The sequence below is a fragment of the Macaca mulatta genome, chromosome 10 (assembly GCF_049350105.2).
Source record: "Macaca mulatta isolate MMU2019108-1 chromosome 10, T2T-MMU8v2.0, whole genome shotgun sequence".
Taxonomy (NCBI): domain Eukaryota; kingdom Metazoa; phylum Chordata; class Mammalia; order Primates; family Cercopithecidae; genus Macaca; species Macaca mulatta.
This window is the reverse complement of record NC_133415.1, coordinates 70,554,519-70,576,124: the sequence shown is the minus strand read 5'-3', so window position 1 is coordinate 70,576,124 and position 21,606 is coordinate 70,554,519. Positions and strand designations below refer to the sequence as shown.

The 21,606-nt window shown below is 36.3% G+C and overlaps 1 protein-coding gene across 12 annotated transcripts in view; it reads right to left on the bottom strand.

The window, feature by feature from the left end:
- The window catches only part of TASP1 (taspase 1), a 400,343-nt gene that overhangs the window by 207,621 nt on the left and 171,116 nt on the right, over positions 1-21,606 (bottom strand). For all 12 annotated transcript variants that reach the window (XR_001447603.3, XM_077951190.1, XM_077951189.1 and 9 more), the window contains one exon: positions 20,947-21,057. Coding sequence is in view for 11 of the 12 variants with exons in the window: in XM_077951190.1 (XP_077807316.1) it covers positions 20,947-21,057 (111 nt within the window). In the remaining variant the exon portion in view is untranslated. The remainder of the gene's footprint in view (positions 1-20,946; positions 21,058-21,606) is intronic.

The window sequence follows — 21,606 nt, the reverse complement described above, 5'->3', positions numbered from 1 at the left end:
ATCACACACCGGGGCCTATTGGGAGGTGTGGGGCTGGGGGAGGGATAGCATTAGGAGAAATACCTAATGTAAATGATGAGTTGATGGGTGCAGCAAACCAACATGGCACATGTATACATACGTATCAAACCTGCACGTTGTGCACGTGTACCTTAGAACTTAAAGTATAATAAAAAAATAAAAAAAATAAAATGGGAACCTATCAATTATATACATTATTTTAAAACCCAATCATTCAGGTAAATAAAATGTAAAAAGCAGGATGGTATATATACAATAGGATGGCTTTAGGGAAGTCTAAATCAATAAATAATGCTTTATGCTCAAAAACAACTTTTATGGAATTTTCGTAAGAAAGAAATAAAACCACAAAACTTTATTGTATACTTAAAGCATTTAAATTAACCTAAATTTACATGAAGAAACATATTTTATAGATTTTTTCTGTATATACACACATAGATAAACTCACAACTTTTTAATGCTTTTTAAAAAAATTTTATTTTTCAACTTTTAGATTCAGGAAGTATACAATTTCTTAAATAGTCATTAATCATCTGTGATAAGGTTAAAATGTCACTCTTAAGAATTTTGGGAAGTCCACCTACAGAAGAGCAAGTTTATCCAAATCGCAGAAACACAGACATTCACAATCTAATAGAGCTATGTTAATAAGCTGGGGTAAACACTGAATTATCACACTAATTTTAGTGATTCCATATAAGCAGGGTCTGTTCAGGATCCATATCCCAGAAGGGGCTAGTAACTAAAGGACAAAAAGACCCTACACCCACAGAATTGCCTGACAGTGTAAAAATGAAGTAAAGCATCACCGTGAAACTCATTTTTAAAAAAATGTAAATTTCAAGAAGGATGTTTTCATTTGTAAGTTTTCAATTATTGCATTGTCACCAAGAGAGTACTACATATAGCCTAGTCAGTGGTGGTACACAAAACCTTAATTGATAGTACTAAATATAGTCAAGACAGAAGTGGTACAAAAAACCTGCATCCAGTGTGTAAACAAAAAGGTCAACATTAGAAGTAACGGTCAATCCAAAACATTTCAAAACAGCACACTTATTTTAGAGCCATTTTTAACAAGAGCAAGTTCTACACACTCAATTGAGTGAACAGTATTGTTTTGATGGTGAACATCCCAAAGGAAGAAGAAGAGTGCCAGTAATTCAAATTTTTAGTTTCTACAGTTTTTTTGTTGTTGTTGTTTGTTTGTTTGAGACGGAGTTTCGCTCTTGTTGCCCAGGCTGGAATGCAATGGCACGATCTTGGCTCACTGCAACCTCCACCTTCTGGGTTCAAATGATTCTCCTGCCTCAGCCTCCCAAGTAGCTGGGATTACAGGTGCCCGCCACCATACCCAGCTAATTTTTTGTATTTTCAGTAGAGACAGGGTTTTACCATGTTGGCCAGGCTAGTCTCAAACTTCTGACCCTTAGGTGATCCACCTGCCTCGGCCTCCCAAAATGCTGGGATTACAGGCATAAGCCACTGCTCCCGGCCCACAGTTAAGTTTAATTATCAATTTCTGGGGTAAATAAAAAAAAAATCATTCACTTTCTTTACCCATCCAGCTGGGCTCCATCCCAGGACTCCTGAGCCCTGTGGTTGTTGCATGTTCATGTTAGTTAACGCCACAGCTCAGCCAAAAAACAACTGATCTGGGGACAAGCGGGTCAACTTGCCAACATACAACATTAGTACATGTGGGTTCAGAGCACGCTGCATTTTTCTTTCATATTCTAATTGTGGCAAACAAGGCTATATAAGGTTTGAAATGTATGCAAATGTAAATGAGGTTTAAGGAAACGATATTCATGTCATGCCTGAAGGATAGCGTCTTCTAAAACCAGATTGGGATTTCATGTCACAAGACAAGTTTGTGTGGCAGTTCATCTACTGGCCCCCAAAAAGGTCACTCTCCATCACCGCCTCAAAGATTTATGCCCCTGGCTGATAGCCATCCTGCCGTAATTCCTAGTTGACTTCACGGTGCATGGAGACTATCCTTCCAACTCCAGGACTTCTCAATTTCTTGATCTCTTCTACTTTATTTACGTTAGCCACTCACTCCTTTTATCGTCCCCTAGTCCTTGTGATTTACCAGTAACATCGCCTCTTCCGTTAAACCTCACTTGCAAGAATCTCACTAACCAACCCTAACTGCACAGTGCATACCTTCCCAGACTCCAACAACCTCCCTCCCAAGTCCTCATTTTGGTCCTAAGTGGCCAAAGTCCATAGTCCATCATTACAACTAATTCCCTGCAGAAACCATCAGCTAAATTAGTCTGCTCTTGCCCAATTATACTCGCCTGACAAAATTCCAACCATAATTAAATCTTACTCTATGCCTGCACCCATAGACCAAATTTTGCTGAAGAGAGTTACACTACCATGCTGACCATGCCTTCTTTAAATTCATGGTCACTAACTTCAGTGTGGACCCTTCAAGCTGCCTGGCAATACATTTCCCAAGTACTGACCTATACTTTCTTGTTTTCCTCAAATTTCCAATATTTCCTCCTCCATTGGAACTCTGCTGCTGTCTTTCCCTGGGAGAGACAGAAGCAGAAAGAACTTTCACAAGCCCCCACCACATTTTGATTCAAGACTTGCCTCCTGTTACTACAGATGAATTGCTCATGCTCCTCCAAGGTCAATAGCTTCACCTCTTGACTAGGTCTACCGCTTCTTGCCTCCTTAGGGACCTTCACTTCTGCCTGAACACATACATCATTGTCTCTTTTGTGAATCATTGTCCTGGATTACCTGCTCTAATTTCTCATCTACAGAAAAACATACACATTTGTCTTCTATATAGACAACAACAACAACAAGAAAAAACACTTCCTCTTTAGCTACCACCCCATTATCTTCTTCAAGAAAGGAAAAATTTCCTAAAAGATGTGTCTGTGCTCACTATCTCCTATTTATATCCTCAGTCTCTTCCCTTACCCACTCAAATTGGAATTTTTATCCCCTCCACTCCATCCAAACCCACTGTGAAAGGTCATCCATCACCACCACAGGGTGCTAGTCAGTGATCAGTTCCCCAGTCCTCTTCTTACTGCTCATCGGCAAAGTTTGACCTGCTGATCGTGCTTTGCTGTTTTCTAGCACTTACTTTATTTGACTTTCAGGACTTCATAAACTCCTGGATTTTCTCCAGGAGCAGCACCAGCCACTCCTCCTCAATCTCACTGCTGGTTCATCTTCATCTCTTGACCTTAACTTTGGAATGTTCCAGAGCTCTTCAAGGTCTTCTTTTATCTGCATCAATTTCCCTGATCTCATATCATTTACCACTTCAAAATATCATCTGCACACCACTGATTCTCAAATTTATTTTAGCTCAGGCCTTATCCCTGAACTTGACACTCGTATATGCGATTGCCTAATTAACATTTCTACTTGTTCATTTTACAAGCATCTCTTGGAACTCCTGATCTTTCCCCACAAGACTTACTCTTCCTGGAGGCTTTCCTAGATCAGTAAACAGAAACCTCATTTCTCTTCTTTGCCCAGGCCCAAAATCCTCAAGTCATCTTGACTCCTCTCTTTATCTTTCACTCTATATTAATTAATTAGCAAATCATGTTAGCTTTACCTTCAAAAACTATCCAGAATCCAATCACTTTCCCGTCTACCTCCATTACCCTGGTCCAAGCCACTACTATCTCTTAACTGAATTAGCCCAATAGCCTCCTATCTAGTCTGTCAGGTTCTACTCTTGCCTCCCAAAATCTATTGTCCGCACCCAAGCCAGAATGGCTTCACTAAAATGTAAGTCAGGCCACATTATTTCTCTTCTCAAAACTCTTCAAAGCTTCCCCCATCTTATGATGGCTTGTAAGGCCTTGCATGACCCTTACTACCTCTTCCAGCTCATCCATAACCATCTTCCCCTTGCTCACACTGCTCCAGCCACACGGGCCTTCCTGCCATCCCTCAGCCACTCTAGACACATTGTTAACTCCTTTGCACAAGCTGTTCCCTCTGTCTGGTACGTTCTTCCCTCCACTGGCCACAAGGTTCTCTCCATCACCTTTGGATTTCTGCTCAAATGTCACCTTCTAAGGGAAACTTACCCTGACCATGCTCAAAAACTGCAAGCTTCTCTCCTGCATTTTCTATCCACCTTTTGTACTTCATTTTTCTCCGTAGCTTTTATTACCATATGATAGACTAAGTTTTACCTATTTATTTATTGTCTGCCTGACTTGATAAAATATAAATTCCATAAGAATATAGACTTTGTTTTATTATTCACTGTTGTATTTCTAGTACCTGGTCTGATGCCTGAAACACAGTGTATGCACAAATCCTTACTGAATAATAATAAAATGTGTGCTTTGGAGCCACCCCGAAGGAAGGGCTCTCCAGGGTTATTTAGGCCAGGAATTGGCAAGCTTTTTCCATAAAGGGCCAGGCAGTAAAATGTTCACCTTTGTAGGCCATATGGTCTATGTCACAACTACTCAACTCTGCCAACGTAGCATGAAAGCAGTTATGGACAGTATGTAAACAAATGAGTATAGCTATGTTTTATTAAAATTTTGTTTAAAAAATCAGTTGGTAGGTGGGATTTAACCTGCAGGCCATAGTTTGCCAACCCCCAGTGTAGGTTATTCCACTACATGAGCATTAAAGCCTTAATCACCAATTTTCCCAGAGTTTATTAAACAAAGTTCACAACTTCCAGAGCTAGGAAGAGTCGTCTAGATCAAGGATCATCTAGTCTAACCCCTGTGGCAGCCAGCAGATGTTTACACAGTATTCATTCTCTCCTTCTTTCCATCTAAAAGAAGCCCCATTTTGTGGAGGAGACAGTCATGTGTCCAGCTAAGAAATTGTTTCTCAGTCTCCCTGTAACTAGAGGTGATCATAGGACACAGTTCCGGCCAATAAGACACGAGGAGGCAGGACCATCAGAGATATTGTGGAGCTGGCACACAGGACCTCGGGACATCTTATTATGAGAAAAAAATAAATAAACCTCTCTTGTTAATCCATGATATCTGGCTGCCAAAGAGAGGTTTTTAAAAACAGAAAATACATCTTTGATTAAGCCACATAAGTAGCTTTTAAAGAGAGAAATGAATCATTCAAGATTTTAAAAGCCACTGCACTTGTCCATTTCATTATCCTGTAGTCACATGCAGCTACTGAGCATTTGAAATGTGGCCAGTACAACTGAGAAACTGAATTTCTAATTGTATTTAATTTTAGTTAATTTAAATTTAAATAGCCAGATGGGACTAATGACTACTATATGGGACAGCATGGCTTTTGACTGTTTGTTAAGGAAAAGCAAAGTATAATAAGGCATGGACATTGATTTTGATAGTAGTTTGAAGGGCATGAACCCTATTTTCCTAAGCATGGTAAAAAGGGAATAGCTGCCTTTCCCACATACCTGCCAAGTTCTTGCTCCACACCCAGCACTGAGCAGTGTTTTTGATTTAAAGATTTTCTAGGCATCACAAGAGATGCTGAGCTTATACATTCCTGTTCTCAAAACTTTAAACTAGATTTCTACATACCAACAATGAACAATCTGAAATGGAAATTAATGCATGCTTGTTCTTAAAACTTTGAACTCGATTTCTGTACACTAATAACGAACAAGTTGAAAAGGACATTAAGGGGAAAAATCCATTTACAATAGCATTAAAAACAATGAAATACTTATAAATAAACTTAACCAAAAAGGCAAAAGACTTGTACACTGAAAACTATAAAACCTTTTTAAAAATAAAGATACAAAAAAAATGGAAAGGCATCCTGTGTTTATGGACTACAATCAATATTGTTAAGATGTCAATACTACGCAGAATGATCTACAGATTTAATGCCATCTCTATCAAATTCCCAATGGCATTTTTGGCAGAAATAAAAACACCCATCTAAAAATTTACATGGAATCTCAGGAGACCCCAAATAGTGAAAACAATCCTAAAAAAGAACAAAATTGGAGTCTTCACACTTCCTGATTTCAAAACTTACTATGATGCTACAGTAACCAAAAGAGTATGGTAATGGCACAAAGACAGACATATAGATCAATGGAATAGAATTGAGAGCCCAGAAATAAACACTGATATGCATGGTCAAATGATTTTTCAAGAGGGGTGTCAAGACCATTCAATGAGGAAAGGACAGTCTTTTTCAATAACGACGCTAGGAAAACTGGATATCCACATGCACAGGAATTAAGCTAGACCCTTGCTTTATAACATATGCAAAAATAAACTCATAATGAATCAAAGATCTAAACATAAGAGTAAAAACTATAAAATTCCTATAAGAAAATACAGGGAGCAAGCTTCTTGACATTGGATTTGGCATCACTTTTTGTATATGACACCACAAGCACAGGCAACAAATATAAAAATAGGCAAATTAGACTACATCAAAATTAAAATTAAAAAATTCTTCCATGCATCAAAGGACATGCTTTATGGAATAACAGAGAATATCTGTAAATCATATATCTAATAAGGGGTTAATACCCTCAATATACAAAGAACTTTTACAACTCAATAACAAATCAAACCACCAATCAAAAAATGGGCAAAGGATTTCATACGCATCTTCTTCAAAGATACACAAACGGCCAATAAGCACACGAAAAGACAGAATTCACGAATTAATAGCAAAAAGCAAACCAAACCCACAAAGAGATACCAACACATACCCACTAGGATGGCTACTATCAAAAAAAGACAAAACCCAGAAAATAACAAGTGTTGGTGAGGCTGTAAAGAAATGGGAAGGCACTGTTGGTGGGAATGTAAAATGTGCGGCTCCTAAGGAAAACAGTATAGCAGTTCCTCAAAAAACTAAAAGCAGAATTACCATACAATCCAGGAATTCCACTTCTGGATATTTACCCAGAAGAACTGAAAGCAAAGTCTCAAAGAGAGATTTGTATACCCACGTTAATCGCAGCATTATTCACAATAGCTAAAGGTATTATTCACAACAGCCACAGGCTTAATTGTATCTCCTGCTCCCCAAATGCATATTTTGAAGTCCTAATCCCCAGTATCTCAGAATATAGCTGTATTGGAGACAGGGTCTTTAAAGGCTTAAATAAGGTTAAATGAGGTCATTAGGGTGAGCTCTAATCCAATATGGCTTGTGTCATTACAAGAGGAAATTAGGACACAGAAACTCACAGAGGAAGGAGAAAGAGATCTCATTAGAAACCAATCATGCTGACATCTTGAACTTGGACTTCTAGCCTCCTTGACTGTGAGGAAATAAACTTCTGTTGTTTGAGCCACCCAGTCTATGGTACTTTGTTATGGGAGCCCTAGCACACTAATATAAGGAACAACCCAAATGTCCATTGATGGATGAATGGATAAACAAAATGTGATAAACAAAATACAGATGCAATAAGATATTCAGAAATAAAAAGGAATGAAATTCTGACACATGCTACAACTTGGATGAACCTTAAGGACATTATTCTAAGTGAAATAAGCCAGTTGCAAAAGGTCAAATACTACATGATTCCACTTACAAGAGGTACTCAGAGTAGTCAAATTCATTAGGATAAAAAGTAGAATGATAGTTGCCAGGAGCTGCAGAAGAGGAGGGAAAGGGGAGTTGTTTAATGGATACAGAGGTTCAATTTTGCAACATGAAAAGAGTCTGAAGATTGGTTGCATAAGAATGTGAACATGCTTAACACTACAGAACTGTACACTTATGGTTAAAGCCAGGCACACACGGTGACTCATGCCTGTAATCCCAACACTTGGGAAAGCCAAGACAGGAAGATTGCTTGAGGCCAGGAATTCAAGACCAGCTTGGGCAATATAGAGAGATTCCATCTCTAGAAAATAAATAATAATAATAAATAAAAAATTAGCCAGGCAAGGTTTCTCATGCCTGTAGTCCAAGTTACTTGGGAGGCTGAGGTTGAAGGATCACTTGAGCCCAGGAGGTCAAGGCTGCAGTGAGCCATGATGGTGCCACTGCATTCCAACCTAGGTGACAGAGCAAGACCCTCTTTCTCTCTCAAAAAAAAAAAAAAGTTAAAATGGTAAATGTCATGCCATGTGTATTTTACCACAATTTTTCTAAAAAAGCAGATGACTAGGAACAAAAACTGTATCATTACAGATCTATCAGGATAGTTAAATAAGAAATAGTGACAAACCTAGCAAAGATGTGGAGAAACTGAATCATTCATACCTTGCTACTGGGAATGTGATCAAAGATGTGGAGAAACTGAATCATTCATACCTTGCTACTGGGAATGTGATATGTTACAGCGACTCTGGAAAACAACTCTGTGGTTCCTTAAATACCCAAAGACCCAGCAAACATACTGATGGGCATTTATTCTAAAGAAATGAAAACTCATGCGAACACAATAATCTGTACACTATTACTCACAGTAATTAATTTATAATACTCAAAATTAATTTACTTGTAATACTAAAAAACTAGAAACAACCCAGATGTACTTCAGCAAGTAAAAGGTTCAACAAATTATGGTGTGTCCACACCAGGAAATACTACTCAGTAATAAAAAGAAATGAACTATTGATACACACCAAAACATGGATGACTCTCCAGAGAATTTTGCTGAGTATAAAGAGGCAATCCTAAAATGTCACATACTGAATAATTCCATCTACATAACATTTTTGAAATGACAGAATTATAGAGACAGGAGACTATTGGTAGACAGGGATTAAAGTCAGGTTCATGGGTGAGTGATAGCGAGGTGATGTGGTTATAAAGGGGGAACATGAGGGATCCTTGTGATGATTAATGGGTTCTGTATCATAACTTTTTGGTGAATACATGAACTCACACATGATAAAATTGCACAGAACTAAATACACATACACACGTACAAACTACAAGTAAAACTGGGGAAAAATGAGTAACATTGGAGAGCTGTATCAATATCATATAGCCCAGTTGTGACATTCTATTATAATTCTGCAAGATACTAACATTGGGAGAAACTGGGTAACTGGTATATAGATTTCTCTGTATTATTTCTTCCAACTGCATGTGAATCCATAACTAAGTCAAAATTAAAAGTTTAATTTAAAAAAAAAAACCTTCAAATTGGAAACCTGCACTGAATATTCTTCAAGTTAATATAAGGAAGAAAAATAAGTTAATAAAATGTATATTAAAAACTCATAAAAACCTGTGAAATCTTATTTTGAGCAGCTATTATCACAAAATAAGACTTGTGCGCCTTTATTTTGACACTGATGACAGCAAACATGCAAATAATCAGTAAACTCCAGTTTTGATCACTTTACAGAAATCCAGTTATATAAGCCATCTTTAAAATCAAAAAGCCACTTCTGGCTGGGCGCGGTGGCTCATGCCTGTAATCCCAGCACTTTGGGAGGCCAAGGCAGGCAGATCACAAGGTCAGGAGTTCAAGACCAGGATGGCCAACACAGTGAAACCCCGTCACTACTAAAAATACAAAAATTAGCTGGGCATGGTGGCATGTGCCTGTAATCCCAGCCACTTGGGAGGCTGAGGCAGGAGAACAGCTTGAACTCTAGAGGTGGAAGTTGCACTGAGCTAAGATGGTGCCACTGCACTCCAGCCTGGGCAACAAAGCAAGACTCCAGCTTAAAAAAAAAAAAAAGCCACTTCCTTATTCTTCATCAGAGACTGAAATCAGGACATCATACTACTAAAATGTGGACATGACCATCTCATGAAGAACAGCAGTGACAGTTCACATGTGTACAGAATTTTCTCAGCTTTTATAAACCTAATCTCATTGTATCAATAGTAACTTTGTGAGGTAGGCAAAGTAGACTTGTCTGTGCTTTTCTAAGCCACAGAAATGACTTCAAAAGAAAACTAAAAAATGTTCAAGAAACATTAATACTACTTTTTCAAGTCAATTTTCCTATGGCTTTTTAAGGTTTCAAATCATCAGGGAAGCTGAAAAAGTAATACAATGAAGATTTATATACTCTTCACCTAGATTCTCATATTAACATTTTGCTACATTTGAGTTTTCTCATAGATATAGAGATTGAAATTAACACACATACAATATACACACACACGTAGGACACACAAACACTTTTTTGCTCTGAGGCACTTGCAAGTAACTGTCAAACATTGTAACCCTTCGTCCTAAATGAAGACATCACCTGAACAAGGACATTCTCCTACCTAAACCACAATAATATTATCATGCCTAAGACTATAAACAGTAATTCAAACGACTATCTATTAAAATTTCTGCAACTATCTTTAAAATGTCTTCCTTAAAAAAAAAAAAAAGCGAATTACTCCCAAATTATTTTGTTTAAAGTGTCACTGTTTCATAATTATTTGACCAAAGGAGCTAATTTTTACCTATAGCACTGGTGGTCAGTCAATTGGTACTCTGGTTGGATTCTTTAAATATTGGCTTCTATATTAATAGCAGAGTCATTTATTTTGCACATTTGTCTCTAAATATTATGGAATATAAGAAGTTCTTTGGAACATTGTACATATTTTACAAGAAAAAAAGAAAAGGAAGGGAAGGAAGACAAACAGGATTATTCTTGACCTTTTTAAAAAGGTGCCCTAAAAACACATACACATGGCCAGGCGCAGTGGCTCATGACTGTAATCCTAGCACTTTGGGGAGGGCGAGATGGGTGGATCACCTGAGGTCAGGAGTTCGAGACCAGTCTGGCCAACATGGTGAAACCTCGTCTCTACTAAAAATACAAAAAGTTAGCCAGATGTGGTGGCAGGCATCTGTAATTCGAGCTACTCCAGAGGCAGAGGCAGGAGAATCATTCGAACCAAGAGGCGGAGGTTGCAGTGAGGCGAGGTTGCACCACTGCACTCCAGTCTAGCAACAAAAGCAAAACTCCATCTCAAAAAACAAAAAACAAAACAAAACAAAACAAAACCACATACACACATTTACAGCAAACACACTGAAAAATTTCCCAACAAATACAATTATAGAATTCCTAATCACAAATTCAAATGAAGCCTGCTACTTGATTTTGTTTAAGTCGTTTAAATGACTAGAAATCTTGCTACTTAAAACAAACAAATAAAGATACTCTGAGCTTATCCAATTTGAAACTAAAAATCAACTCAGAAGTGTGGTAAAATACCAGAAAATCACCAATGTCATTATGCCTCAGGTAGACTATTTGAGAAGCACTCTGCATAAGCTGCCCCGTTGATGCTAATGAATGGACTGAGTTTTACCACATTCATAAAAGGTTAAGAATAACATTGTTTAAAACACTTCATTCTACCCTCATGAATGTGTGATTTTCACAGGCTCAAAAGTCAGAGTTATTTTCAAATATCTGATAGGTTTTAAAAAGTGAGATTATAATGAGGGGAAGCAACTTCTCAACTATAAAAATAATCCTAAATTATGTTATAGGCATTACAATAATTATGATTTATTCACCTAATCTACCAAATGTAGCTTAGGCCCTATTCAGACTAATTAGTCAATAGACTGTGCAATTCAACCTTCAGCATCATATGATTTAATTTCCCTTTGCTTCTTGCAACATTGTAATTATGTGCTTTGAGTTTACTGTAACTAATATTAGTGGTTTTCCCCACATGCTCACAGACTAAAGGAACAGACAAAAAGCTTTTTGATCACCTAATAAGTACCCTTAGGAGAAAAAAAATTTGCTAATATGGAAACAAGAATTTTTGTTTTTTGTTTTTTTTGTGTGTGTGGTGGTTTTTTTTTTTGTTTGTTTGTTTGCATGAGATGAAACAAATTCCTTGTATGGTTTTAATTACATCCTAATACTTCATAAACATCTTTTAACATAAAACTCAATAAAGTACCAACTGTGAATAGTTCAGCAGCTCCCAATGGTGGGATGGCACCAACCTTTATAATCACGTCCTTGGTCCCCCAAACTGGCCACTTTTAAAATCAAATAAACCAGTAATAAAACAATAGTCCTTTTTAACGTAACATGAGATTGTTTACAGAGTTTGGAAGTTTGGTTTTTTGTTTTGCCCTTGTTAGTACTATGCTTATTATTTGTTTTCCAACCAAATAATGTTACCAAATTATTTGCAGTTATCAAAATTTAGTAGCTATTTTAAATGGCTTTTTGGTTTGGTTCCCCAAAGGCCTGGGTGAAAAACACATCTGTGGTTGATACAATCATCTCTGCTACTTAAAAAGCTCCAAACATACAAAATGTACAAAACTTCCAGGCTCTAGAAGGCTTTCTTGCAAACAGGAAACCTCAGCCACAGGGAGAAAACCAACTTGCATTTTGAAAGCCCAAAATTAAAGAAGTTATTCTCTTACTGCCAGCTACCCACTTCCACTGATTCCAATAAGTCCATCTTATTACTCTGCTGCTGATCAATACTGTTAGTAATTTAATGCAGTAATTTTTTTTTCTTTTTCATATTTGTAAGAAGAAAGGAAGAAGAGAAAAATAATTGAACTTCCCCCACACACCGACTCAGTATCATCCCAAGATAAAAACGCATCCACCATGTCAAAGAAGGTAATTTCTGGGTTCTTTGGAAATTGTGATGGTTGTTTCTCAGAATCAACATGTACTGAAAAAATCAAATTTAGGTGTTAACTCAATATAACATGCAGATGAACTATTTATTTTCAAATGACAGTTGTCTAGGTCAATAAATGTCTCTTTTTATTTTTATTTATTTATTTATTTATTTTTATTTTTTTTGAGACGGTGTCTTGCTCTGTTGCCAAGGCTAGAATGTAGTGGCATGATCTTGGCTCACTGCAACCTCTGCTTCCTAGGTTCAAGCCGTTCTCCTGCCTCAGCCTCCCAAGTAGCTGGGACTACAGGCACCTGACACCATGCCTGGCTAATTTTTTTGTGGTTTTAGTAGAGACAGGGTTTTGCCATGTTGGCCAGGCTGGTCTTGAACTCCTGATCTCAAATGATCTGCCTGCCTTGGTTTCTAAATGAGATTTTTAATCATTCATTCTATCCAAATGAAAAACGTCTCAAATATCTATTACCTTCAATAATTCCACTGAGTATTATCTCTCTAATCACTCTTCCTATTCTTCAACCTCCTGACATTCCTACACAAGCTTTCTGCATCTTCCTTTAAATGAATTATTTCTTATGCCTCAATTTAAAAGGGGGTAGGGGGGACACTCTGAGAGGTATTTCAGAGCTTACCATAACAACACCCTAGAAAGGGGCAAGCAAAAGGCATTCAGTTCTACCAAGAGCTTCCTAATAAATATTCTTGAAGGCTTTTACAAAGCCACATTCATTTTCTAAGTGACTGATATCCTTATAGACATTTCCCATCTTTTCTTTGTCCTTTTATTCCCAATCCACCTACTCACTTAATGCATTCTATACATTTCATAAAACTTCTATACACTTAAAAACGTTCTGGAGTTATACATATGCATCTTATATCACAAGGAAAGAAAAATGATTTATTTTGCAACTTTGTGACCCTCTGTAATCTGTACTCTAGTTAAACAAAAAATAAGATAAAATGCAAGGTATACATCTGTGTACTAACTTGTACACATTTTAGAAGCAAAGTTGGTGGATGTCGGTCACCTGTTGACAAGATGATTTGGAGTCTAAACCATCTAACTTGTCCCTTTCTTCATCATTTCTGATCCTCTCTCTTTCCCAGCTGCTCAGCAGAGTTCTTTTCTTACCCTGCCACTACACAAACTTCAGAGTTGACTTGCACCCTCTTAATGCCTAACCCCAAAAGTTTTTTCTGCATATTTATTTACATCTCTAAATATATTGGCATCCTTTCAGTTATGGAAAAAAAAAATTCCTTCTATCTCTGGCTTCCAAACCACAAGTGTCCCTTTCTCTTCCCTCATTCTTCCTCTCTTTTCTATCCCCTTCAAAGGATACTCTTTTCCTAGCAATGGGGTTAAAAATAACAGTCAATATCTCTGCTCTCCTAGCGTTTATGCCCTGCTTAAGGGAGACAGACAATAATAAGTAAATATAGAATAAATCAAGAGAGGTTAAATAGAAACATAAATAGTACATGCTTAAATAAAATAGTACAGTGCTTATTCACCTTATATTTTATTTACGTGCATTTGTTTTTTTCTCTTCCCCTAGAATGCAAGTTTTTTTTGACAACAAGGCTGTTTCATGTATCTGTGAATCTCTCATAGTAACCAGCAAAGTATCTTATACATGCATAGCTGTCAATGAATAATTGTTAAATAAAAAGACAAATAAAATTCTGAAAATATAAAGCCTAGGGCCCAAGAATTAGTGGCAAATAATGCCCAAAGAGGGATGCTTAATTCATATTTTCCTTATTTTGCAGTTTGGACACGTGAGTATAACCAGCTAAATATCACAGCATTTGTAACAGTGAAGGAGAAGCACCTTTGATTTTTCTAATAGACAAAAAAGAATAAATTTTCTTAGGAGTCCCTCAAGCCCCAGATAGCTACAAAGAAAAAAGATTTTAGTGTTTGAAAAAAAGAAATATGCATATCAAATACAAGGCAAAGTCTTATAAAACAAAATACCCTGGAAAAGAGAACATTATATTTTTTAAATATTCTAAATTACTAAGAAATTTATGAAATGATGATCTCAAAGGCTAAATGCGTAATGACAATGTACTTTTGTTCTTCCTATGAGAGCTAATGTTCGCATAAAAGAAAACATGAATTGAATATAACTTCTCTATTTGGCAGAAAAGCATAAGAGGAGACTCCATCTCAACTTTCAACAGCACTCTACAACTGACAGTGAACCTCTGATGTCAATGACAGTATAAGAACATCTCCCCAAAAGAATGAAGTAAAATATAGAGCAAAAATCACTTTTTAAAATCTTAATACTATACTCCGCATGGAATTTTCCAAAAATAGTCACAAAGATTGTAGGTTTATAAGACTAGTAACTTAGTTCAGAAATTCAAAGAAAAAAAAAAAGAAGTCATTTTCACAGATAACATTTTATCAATCATTATATTTAGTAATAAACAGAAGCCAACTAAAAAAAAAAAGTACTGTGATATTAGTCGTTAAGTAGTGAGCAGGAATCTATAATGCTGCCCCACAGTTCACATACCATACGTGCAGCCAAGGTTTGCATCAAAAAGAATAATTCACAAAACCAAGTTGGTTTAAAAATAACCATGAAGAGGAAAAGTCACATCTGAATCATTGAAAGAGGTTTTATATGTGTATATATGTGTAATCTTTTAAAAAGAACAACGAAAAAGGAAACTACTTATTTCTTCCCCCACTTAACTAAGCATTCCGTCTATAATCAGCTGGTTAGCATGAAGTATTATTAAGGCACTATTTTTACAGTACCCATTTTTATGAGTTTTGTATGTTACATGAAGAGTGGTTTTTAAAGAAATGTACAGATTGGTTATTCTCTTTTATGCTTCCAATATTAAGTCAAACCAAAGCGCTGATCTTGGCATAAGGTAATGCAAGTGGAAACAAAAACATTTCAGTCTCTGAAATGCCTTTCAATTTTCCTCCATTCAGTCTATGACATTAAAGTCTTGTTTATCAAAAATAGATTTGAACAAACCCTACATTTAAGATGGTTGCAGAGTTTGTTTCAAATTGCAATAAGAGAAAAAAATCTTTATTTTAGTAAGTTACTGCTACTTTAGGAAAAATACATAAAGACAAATTATTAGACCCACAAGTAATAATGGTTGGGCCTAGTTACAATGATTTAAAATTCAGTCTGGAACTGCAATTATTTTTGCACCAACCTAATAGGTGTCCACTCAAGGAAAATCATTATACAAAAAACTGCACTCGCATGTTTACCACAGCACTATTTACAATAGCAAAGATATGGAATCAACTGAAGTGTCCATCAACAGAAGACTAAAGAAAATATGATATACATACATACACACACAGACACACACACACACACACACACATATACACACACAGGAATACTATTGAGCCACAAAAAAGAATGAAATCATGTCTTCTGAAGCAACATGGATGGAGCTAGAGGCCATTATCTTAACTGAAATAACTCACAAACAGGAAGTCAAATACCAAATGTTCTCACTTATAAGTGGGAGCTAAATAATGTGTACACATGGACATAGAGTGTGGAATAGTAGACACTGGAGACTCAAAAGGGTGGGAGAGTTGGGGAGCAATGAGGGATGAAAAATTATGTAATGGGTACAATGTACATTATTCAGGTGACGGTTACACTGAAAGCCAAGACTTCACCACTACACAATACATTCATGTAGCGAAACTGCACTTGTACCCCTTAAATGTTTACCAAAAAAAAGTGAACTTAGATTAATTGTAAATACATATTCCAAACTCTAGAGCAACCACTAAAAATATGTAACTGATATGCTAAAAAAGAGAGAGAAAATGAAATCATATAAAAAATTTAGTTAAAATATAGAGAAGTAAGCATTCATATGCAGTAAAATGATATAGACAAAAATTACAGACAAATCTCTTTCAGTAGAGGAACGAATAAATTACAGAACCATGAAATATTTGACTATGAAGCTATATATACTTATATATTAAGAGCATTAAGCTATGTTAAGTGGAAAGCATACTGCAAAACAATACATTAAAAATCTCTTCTATATAATTGTTTAAAATGATGGAAGACAAAAAGAAAAGGGAGGATGGCAGGAAAGGAGTGAGGGAAAGCCATAAATATACATACCAATCTGTTAGCAGTGGTTCTTTCTGGCAGGAGAAATGAGACTCAGAATGAATGAAAAGGGGTTATTGAACTTAATTATCATATACAATTTTTCTACATATGCATTGTAATGAGAATCCCTAGATATATTATTTATACAAATCTTTTTTTAAAAAGAAAAAGCAAAGGAAGCAAAAGGGAAGAATATTATGGTTTCCACAAAACTAACAAAGTGGTTGCTAGCTTACCTCCATCATTGGCTGAAAGGATTTCAACCAAATCATTTCAAATAAAAATTTGAGATCCATCATTAATAGTTTTAATTTACAACTTCATTTAATGGCTAATTTGATTTACAACTATTCTTTTTTTTTTTTTTTTTTTTTTTTGGAGACATAGTTTTTGCTCTGTTGCCCAGCCTGAAGTGCAGTGGCACGATCTTGGCTCACTGCAATCTCCGCCTCCCAGGTTCAAGAGATTCTCCTGCCTCAGCCTCCCAAGTAGCTGGGATTACAGGTGCTGGCCACCACACCTGGCTAATATTTGTATTTTTAGTAAAGACAACGTTTCACCATGTTGGCCAGGCTGGTCTCAAACTCCTTGACCTTATGTGATCCACCTGCCTCTCTCAGTCTCCCAAAGTGCTAGGATTACAGGCCATGGCACCCAGCCTACAACTATTCTTCATACAAGTAGTTTAGTTTGGCTTGTGAACTAAACCAAGGATCAAATACAATTTGGGAGCTGGAAGGAATTTTAGGAACCATCTGTATCTGCCCCCTCCCTTTACATACGAGGAAATTAAGAAAAAAGAGATTTGTCCTAAAACAGACAACTAATTACACCATCAGTGTGTTAAAAAGAGAACAAAACTCAACCTCCTTGCTTCTAGTCTAGTCCTCTGGTAAATTCAATTTATTTCTTTCCATTCACCTTGTAAATATCATCTGTGCTTCCTAAATAGTTCCTGAAAATTTTCCTTTTTCAATCGCATTTCCAAATTATCTGCCTGAAAAGAATTTCACATTTATGTGCTGAATCCAGAAGAGACAACATAGAGCTTAGCATGGCAAAAGCATTTAGAAACTGCCTCTTATCTAACATTTTTGCTTTTATTCTTAATAAAACTGCTGAAGCAACTTGTTTAACCAATGAGACAGACACAAAGTTGAGAGTGGAAACAAATGTCTTGACTCCCAGAACACTGTTCTTCTGTATTTCATACCATTTTACATGTTTTATTTTTTAAATAAAAGGCAGTGTGTTCTTGCACAACAAACACCCACTGGCTAACAAGATGACTTTGGGAAGTCACTGAACTCTTGCAAACTAAGTTTCAGCTATTAAAGGAACAGGGTCAATTAGGTAAGCTCTGACATTTCTTGCTCCTTTCCATGAGTCTGGAATTTCTAAGATATGGCTCGATATGTATTAGGTAATGGATCCCAGTGGCAAGATGAAATACTGCAGGTCAACTCCATGAACGGTTTTATGGAGTTATACAAAGCAACAGAAAAGAGCAGAGTTCAGGAACTCCTTAGCATAAACCCAAACTTGGAGAAGTAGAACTAGCTAATCTGTAGTTTTAGACTCAGTAAAGTACTTGGGATCATTCTCAACAACCATAAAGTTACCATGTGCCATAATTATACATCCATCACAGGGTTTCTAGGAACTGAATGTTTTTATTTTTTAATTTTTAATATTTGTGGGTACAAAGTAGGTATATATATTTATGAGGTACATGAGATGTTTTGATATAGGAATGCAATGTGAAATAATCACACCATTGACTACAGGGTATCCACCCCCTCAAGCATTTGTCCTTTGTGTTTCAGATGATCCAATTACACTCTTTTAGTTATTTTTAAATGTATAATTAAGTTATTATTGGCTATAGTCACCCTGCTGTGCTATCAAATAGTAGGTCTTATTCATTCTTTCTTTCCTTTTTCATTCTTTCTTTTTATTTTTTTTACCTGTTAAGCATCCTCACCTCCCACCAAGTTCTCCACTACCTTCCCCAGCCTCTAGTAACCATCTTTCTACTTTCTATGTCCATGAGTTCAATTGTTTTGACTTTTAGATCCTACAAATAAGTGAGAACATGTGATGTTTGTCCTTCTGTGCCTGGATTATTTCACTTAACATAATGATCTCCCCCAGTTCCATCCATGTTGTTGCAAATGACAAGATCTCATTCTTTTTTATGGCTGTGTAGTACTCCATTGTGTATATGCGCCACATTTTCTTTATTCATTCATCTGCTGGACACTTAGGTTGCTTCCAAATTTTGGCTATTGTGAACACTGTTGCAACAAACATGGGAGGGCAAATATCTCTTCAATATACTGCTTCCCTTCTTCTGGGGATATACATAGCAGTGGGATTGCTGGATCACATGGTAGCTCTATTTTCAGTTTTTTGAGGAACCTCCAAACTGTTCTCCATAGTGGTTGTACTAATTTACACTCCCACCAACAGTGTACCAGGGTTCTCTTTTCTCTGCATCTTCACCAGAGTTTGTTATTGCCTGCCTTTTGGATATAAGCCATTTTAACTGGGGTGAGATAACATCTCATTGTACTTGTGATTTGCATTTCTCTGATGAGCAATAATTTGAGCATTTTCATATGCCTGTTTGTAATTAACATCTCATTTAGTTTTGATTTGCATTTCTCTGATGAGCAATAATGTTGAACGCTTTTTCATATGCCTGTTTGCAATTTTTATGTCTTCATTTGAGAAATGTCTATTCAAATCTTTTGCCCATTTATTGATCAGATTATTAGATGTTTTCCTATAGGGTTGTTTGAGCTCCTCATATATTCTGGTTATTAATCCCTTGTCAGGTGGATAGTTTGCAAATATCTTCTCCCATTCTGTGGGTTGTTGCTTCACTTTGTTGATGTTTCCTTTGCTATGGAGAAGCTTTTTAACTTGATATAATCTCTTCTGTCCATTTTTGCTTTGGTTGCCTGCGCTTGTAGGGTATTAGTTAAGAAATTTTGCCAAGACCAATGTCCTAGAGATTTTCCCCAATGTTTTCTTGTAGCAGATTCATAGTTTGGGGTCTTAGATTTAAGTCTTTAGACCGTTTTGATTTGATTTTTGTATATGGTGAGAGACAGGAGTCTAGTTTCATTCTTCTGCATATGGATATCCAGTTTTCCCAGCGCCATTTGTTGAAGAGAGTTTTCCAGAGTGTATGTTCTTGACACCTTTGTGGAACATGAGTTCACGGCAGGTGTGTGGATTTGTTTCTGGGTTCTATACTCTGTTCTATTGGTCTATGTGTGTTTTTATGCCAGTCCCATGCCATTTTGGTTACTATAATATAATCTGAAGTTATATAATGTGATTCCTCCCATTTTGTTCTTTTTGCTTAGGATAGCTTTGGCTATTCTGGGTCTTTTGCCCGAGTCCACATACATTTTAGGGTTGTTTTTTCTATTTCAGAAGAACGTCATTTGTATTTTGATAGGGATTGCCCTGAATCTTTAGATTGCTTTTGGTAGTATGGACATTTTAACAATATTGATTCTTCCAATCCATAAACATGAAGTATTTTTCCATTTTTTGGTGTCCTCTTCAATTTCGTTTCATCAGTGTTTTATAGTTTTAGTTACAGAGATCTTTCTAGGTAGTGAACTTCTGATGAGCATCTAGTTTTCTACTCTTACTATTCCTTCTCATTAACATTCTGAGAATGCATCTACTAACTCATAACAATTATGTCAATTGCATATGCTATTAAGCCGAAGAATTTGGTTTTCTTTTAAAACAGCATTCAACAACAGTAATTGTTAAAACAAAATAACAATAAAACCTAAGTCTGATTCTAATATATTTGAGGAGACAGTACACGAATATAATCAACCTTTTTCTGAAAAATCACTAGAGATAGACCTTAAATGCCTATTCATGACTCATTTCTCAGCTCATATTTTGCCACTGGGCAATTCTTATTAACATATTAACATATGGTTATGTATTTATTTTACTATATATCACCATGAGCCTTGTCAGTGTCTTACAACTTGGGGATTAGCTTAGTTATAGGAAAGATTTCATGCTGTATTATTGTTGTGGAATTTCTTTTCACAATCAGTATTAACTGTGGGTCTTTCTCTTTGCTAGGTTCTAGAGGTAGGTCTAGAAATACAAATGGAGTACCTAAATTATAGTGCTTATAGCAGTGAAATAATCTATATTTGGAAGAATGTAATCTTCTTAACATTATACTTACTGATAAACTTGTTTTGCATAGTCTCCAACAGGGCTTGGTGAGCATCTTCAGCTTGTAAAGCATGTGAACATTCTCTAGCCAGTATGGTGCGCACAAGATGCTCTCCACATCCTAGAAATCCAAAGAAACCAACAGTTGAGGAAAAGCAGCACCGAACACCCTGCTTATTTCAATAGCATTAGAACATCCTTATGCATCATTTAAGAGAGTAGTTAGCTGGGAAAATAATTCAGTGAGGGATGAAATGACTTCCATGAGCAATCTGGTAATTTTAGTAAAGAGATTCAGCAGAAACTAAACACAAAGTTATCAATCAAAAACAAACCAACACAAATTAATATGATACATAGTTCTCTGTTTAACTAATATGTATTATGACTGGTGTTAGGCACTAAAAAAAAAATCCCTCTAAAAAATATTATGTGTAATTGTTAAACCACATTGGTACTTTTCGACATATATTCATTGCCACAAATACCATCAGTTCATAAAAGTGTGAATTTTTCAGGACACAGGCATGGACAAAGACTTCATGTCTAAAACACCAAAAGCAATGGGAACAAAAGCCAAAATTGACATATGGGATCTAATTAAACTAAAGAGCTTCTGCACAGCAAAAGAAACTACCGTCAGACTGAACAGGCAACCTACAGAATGGGA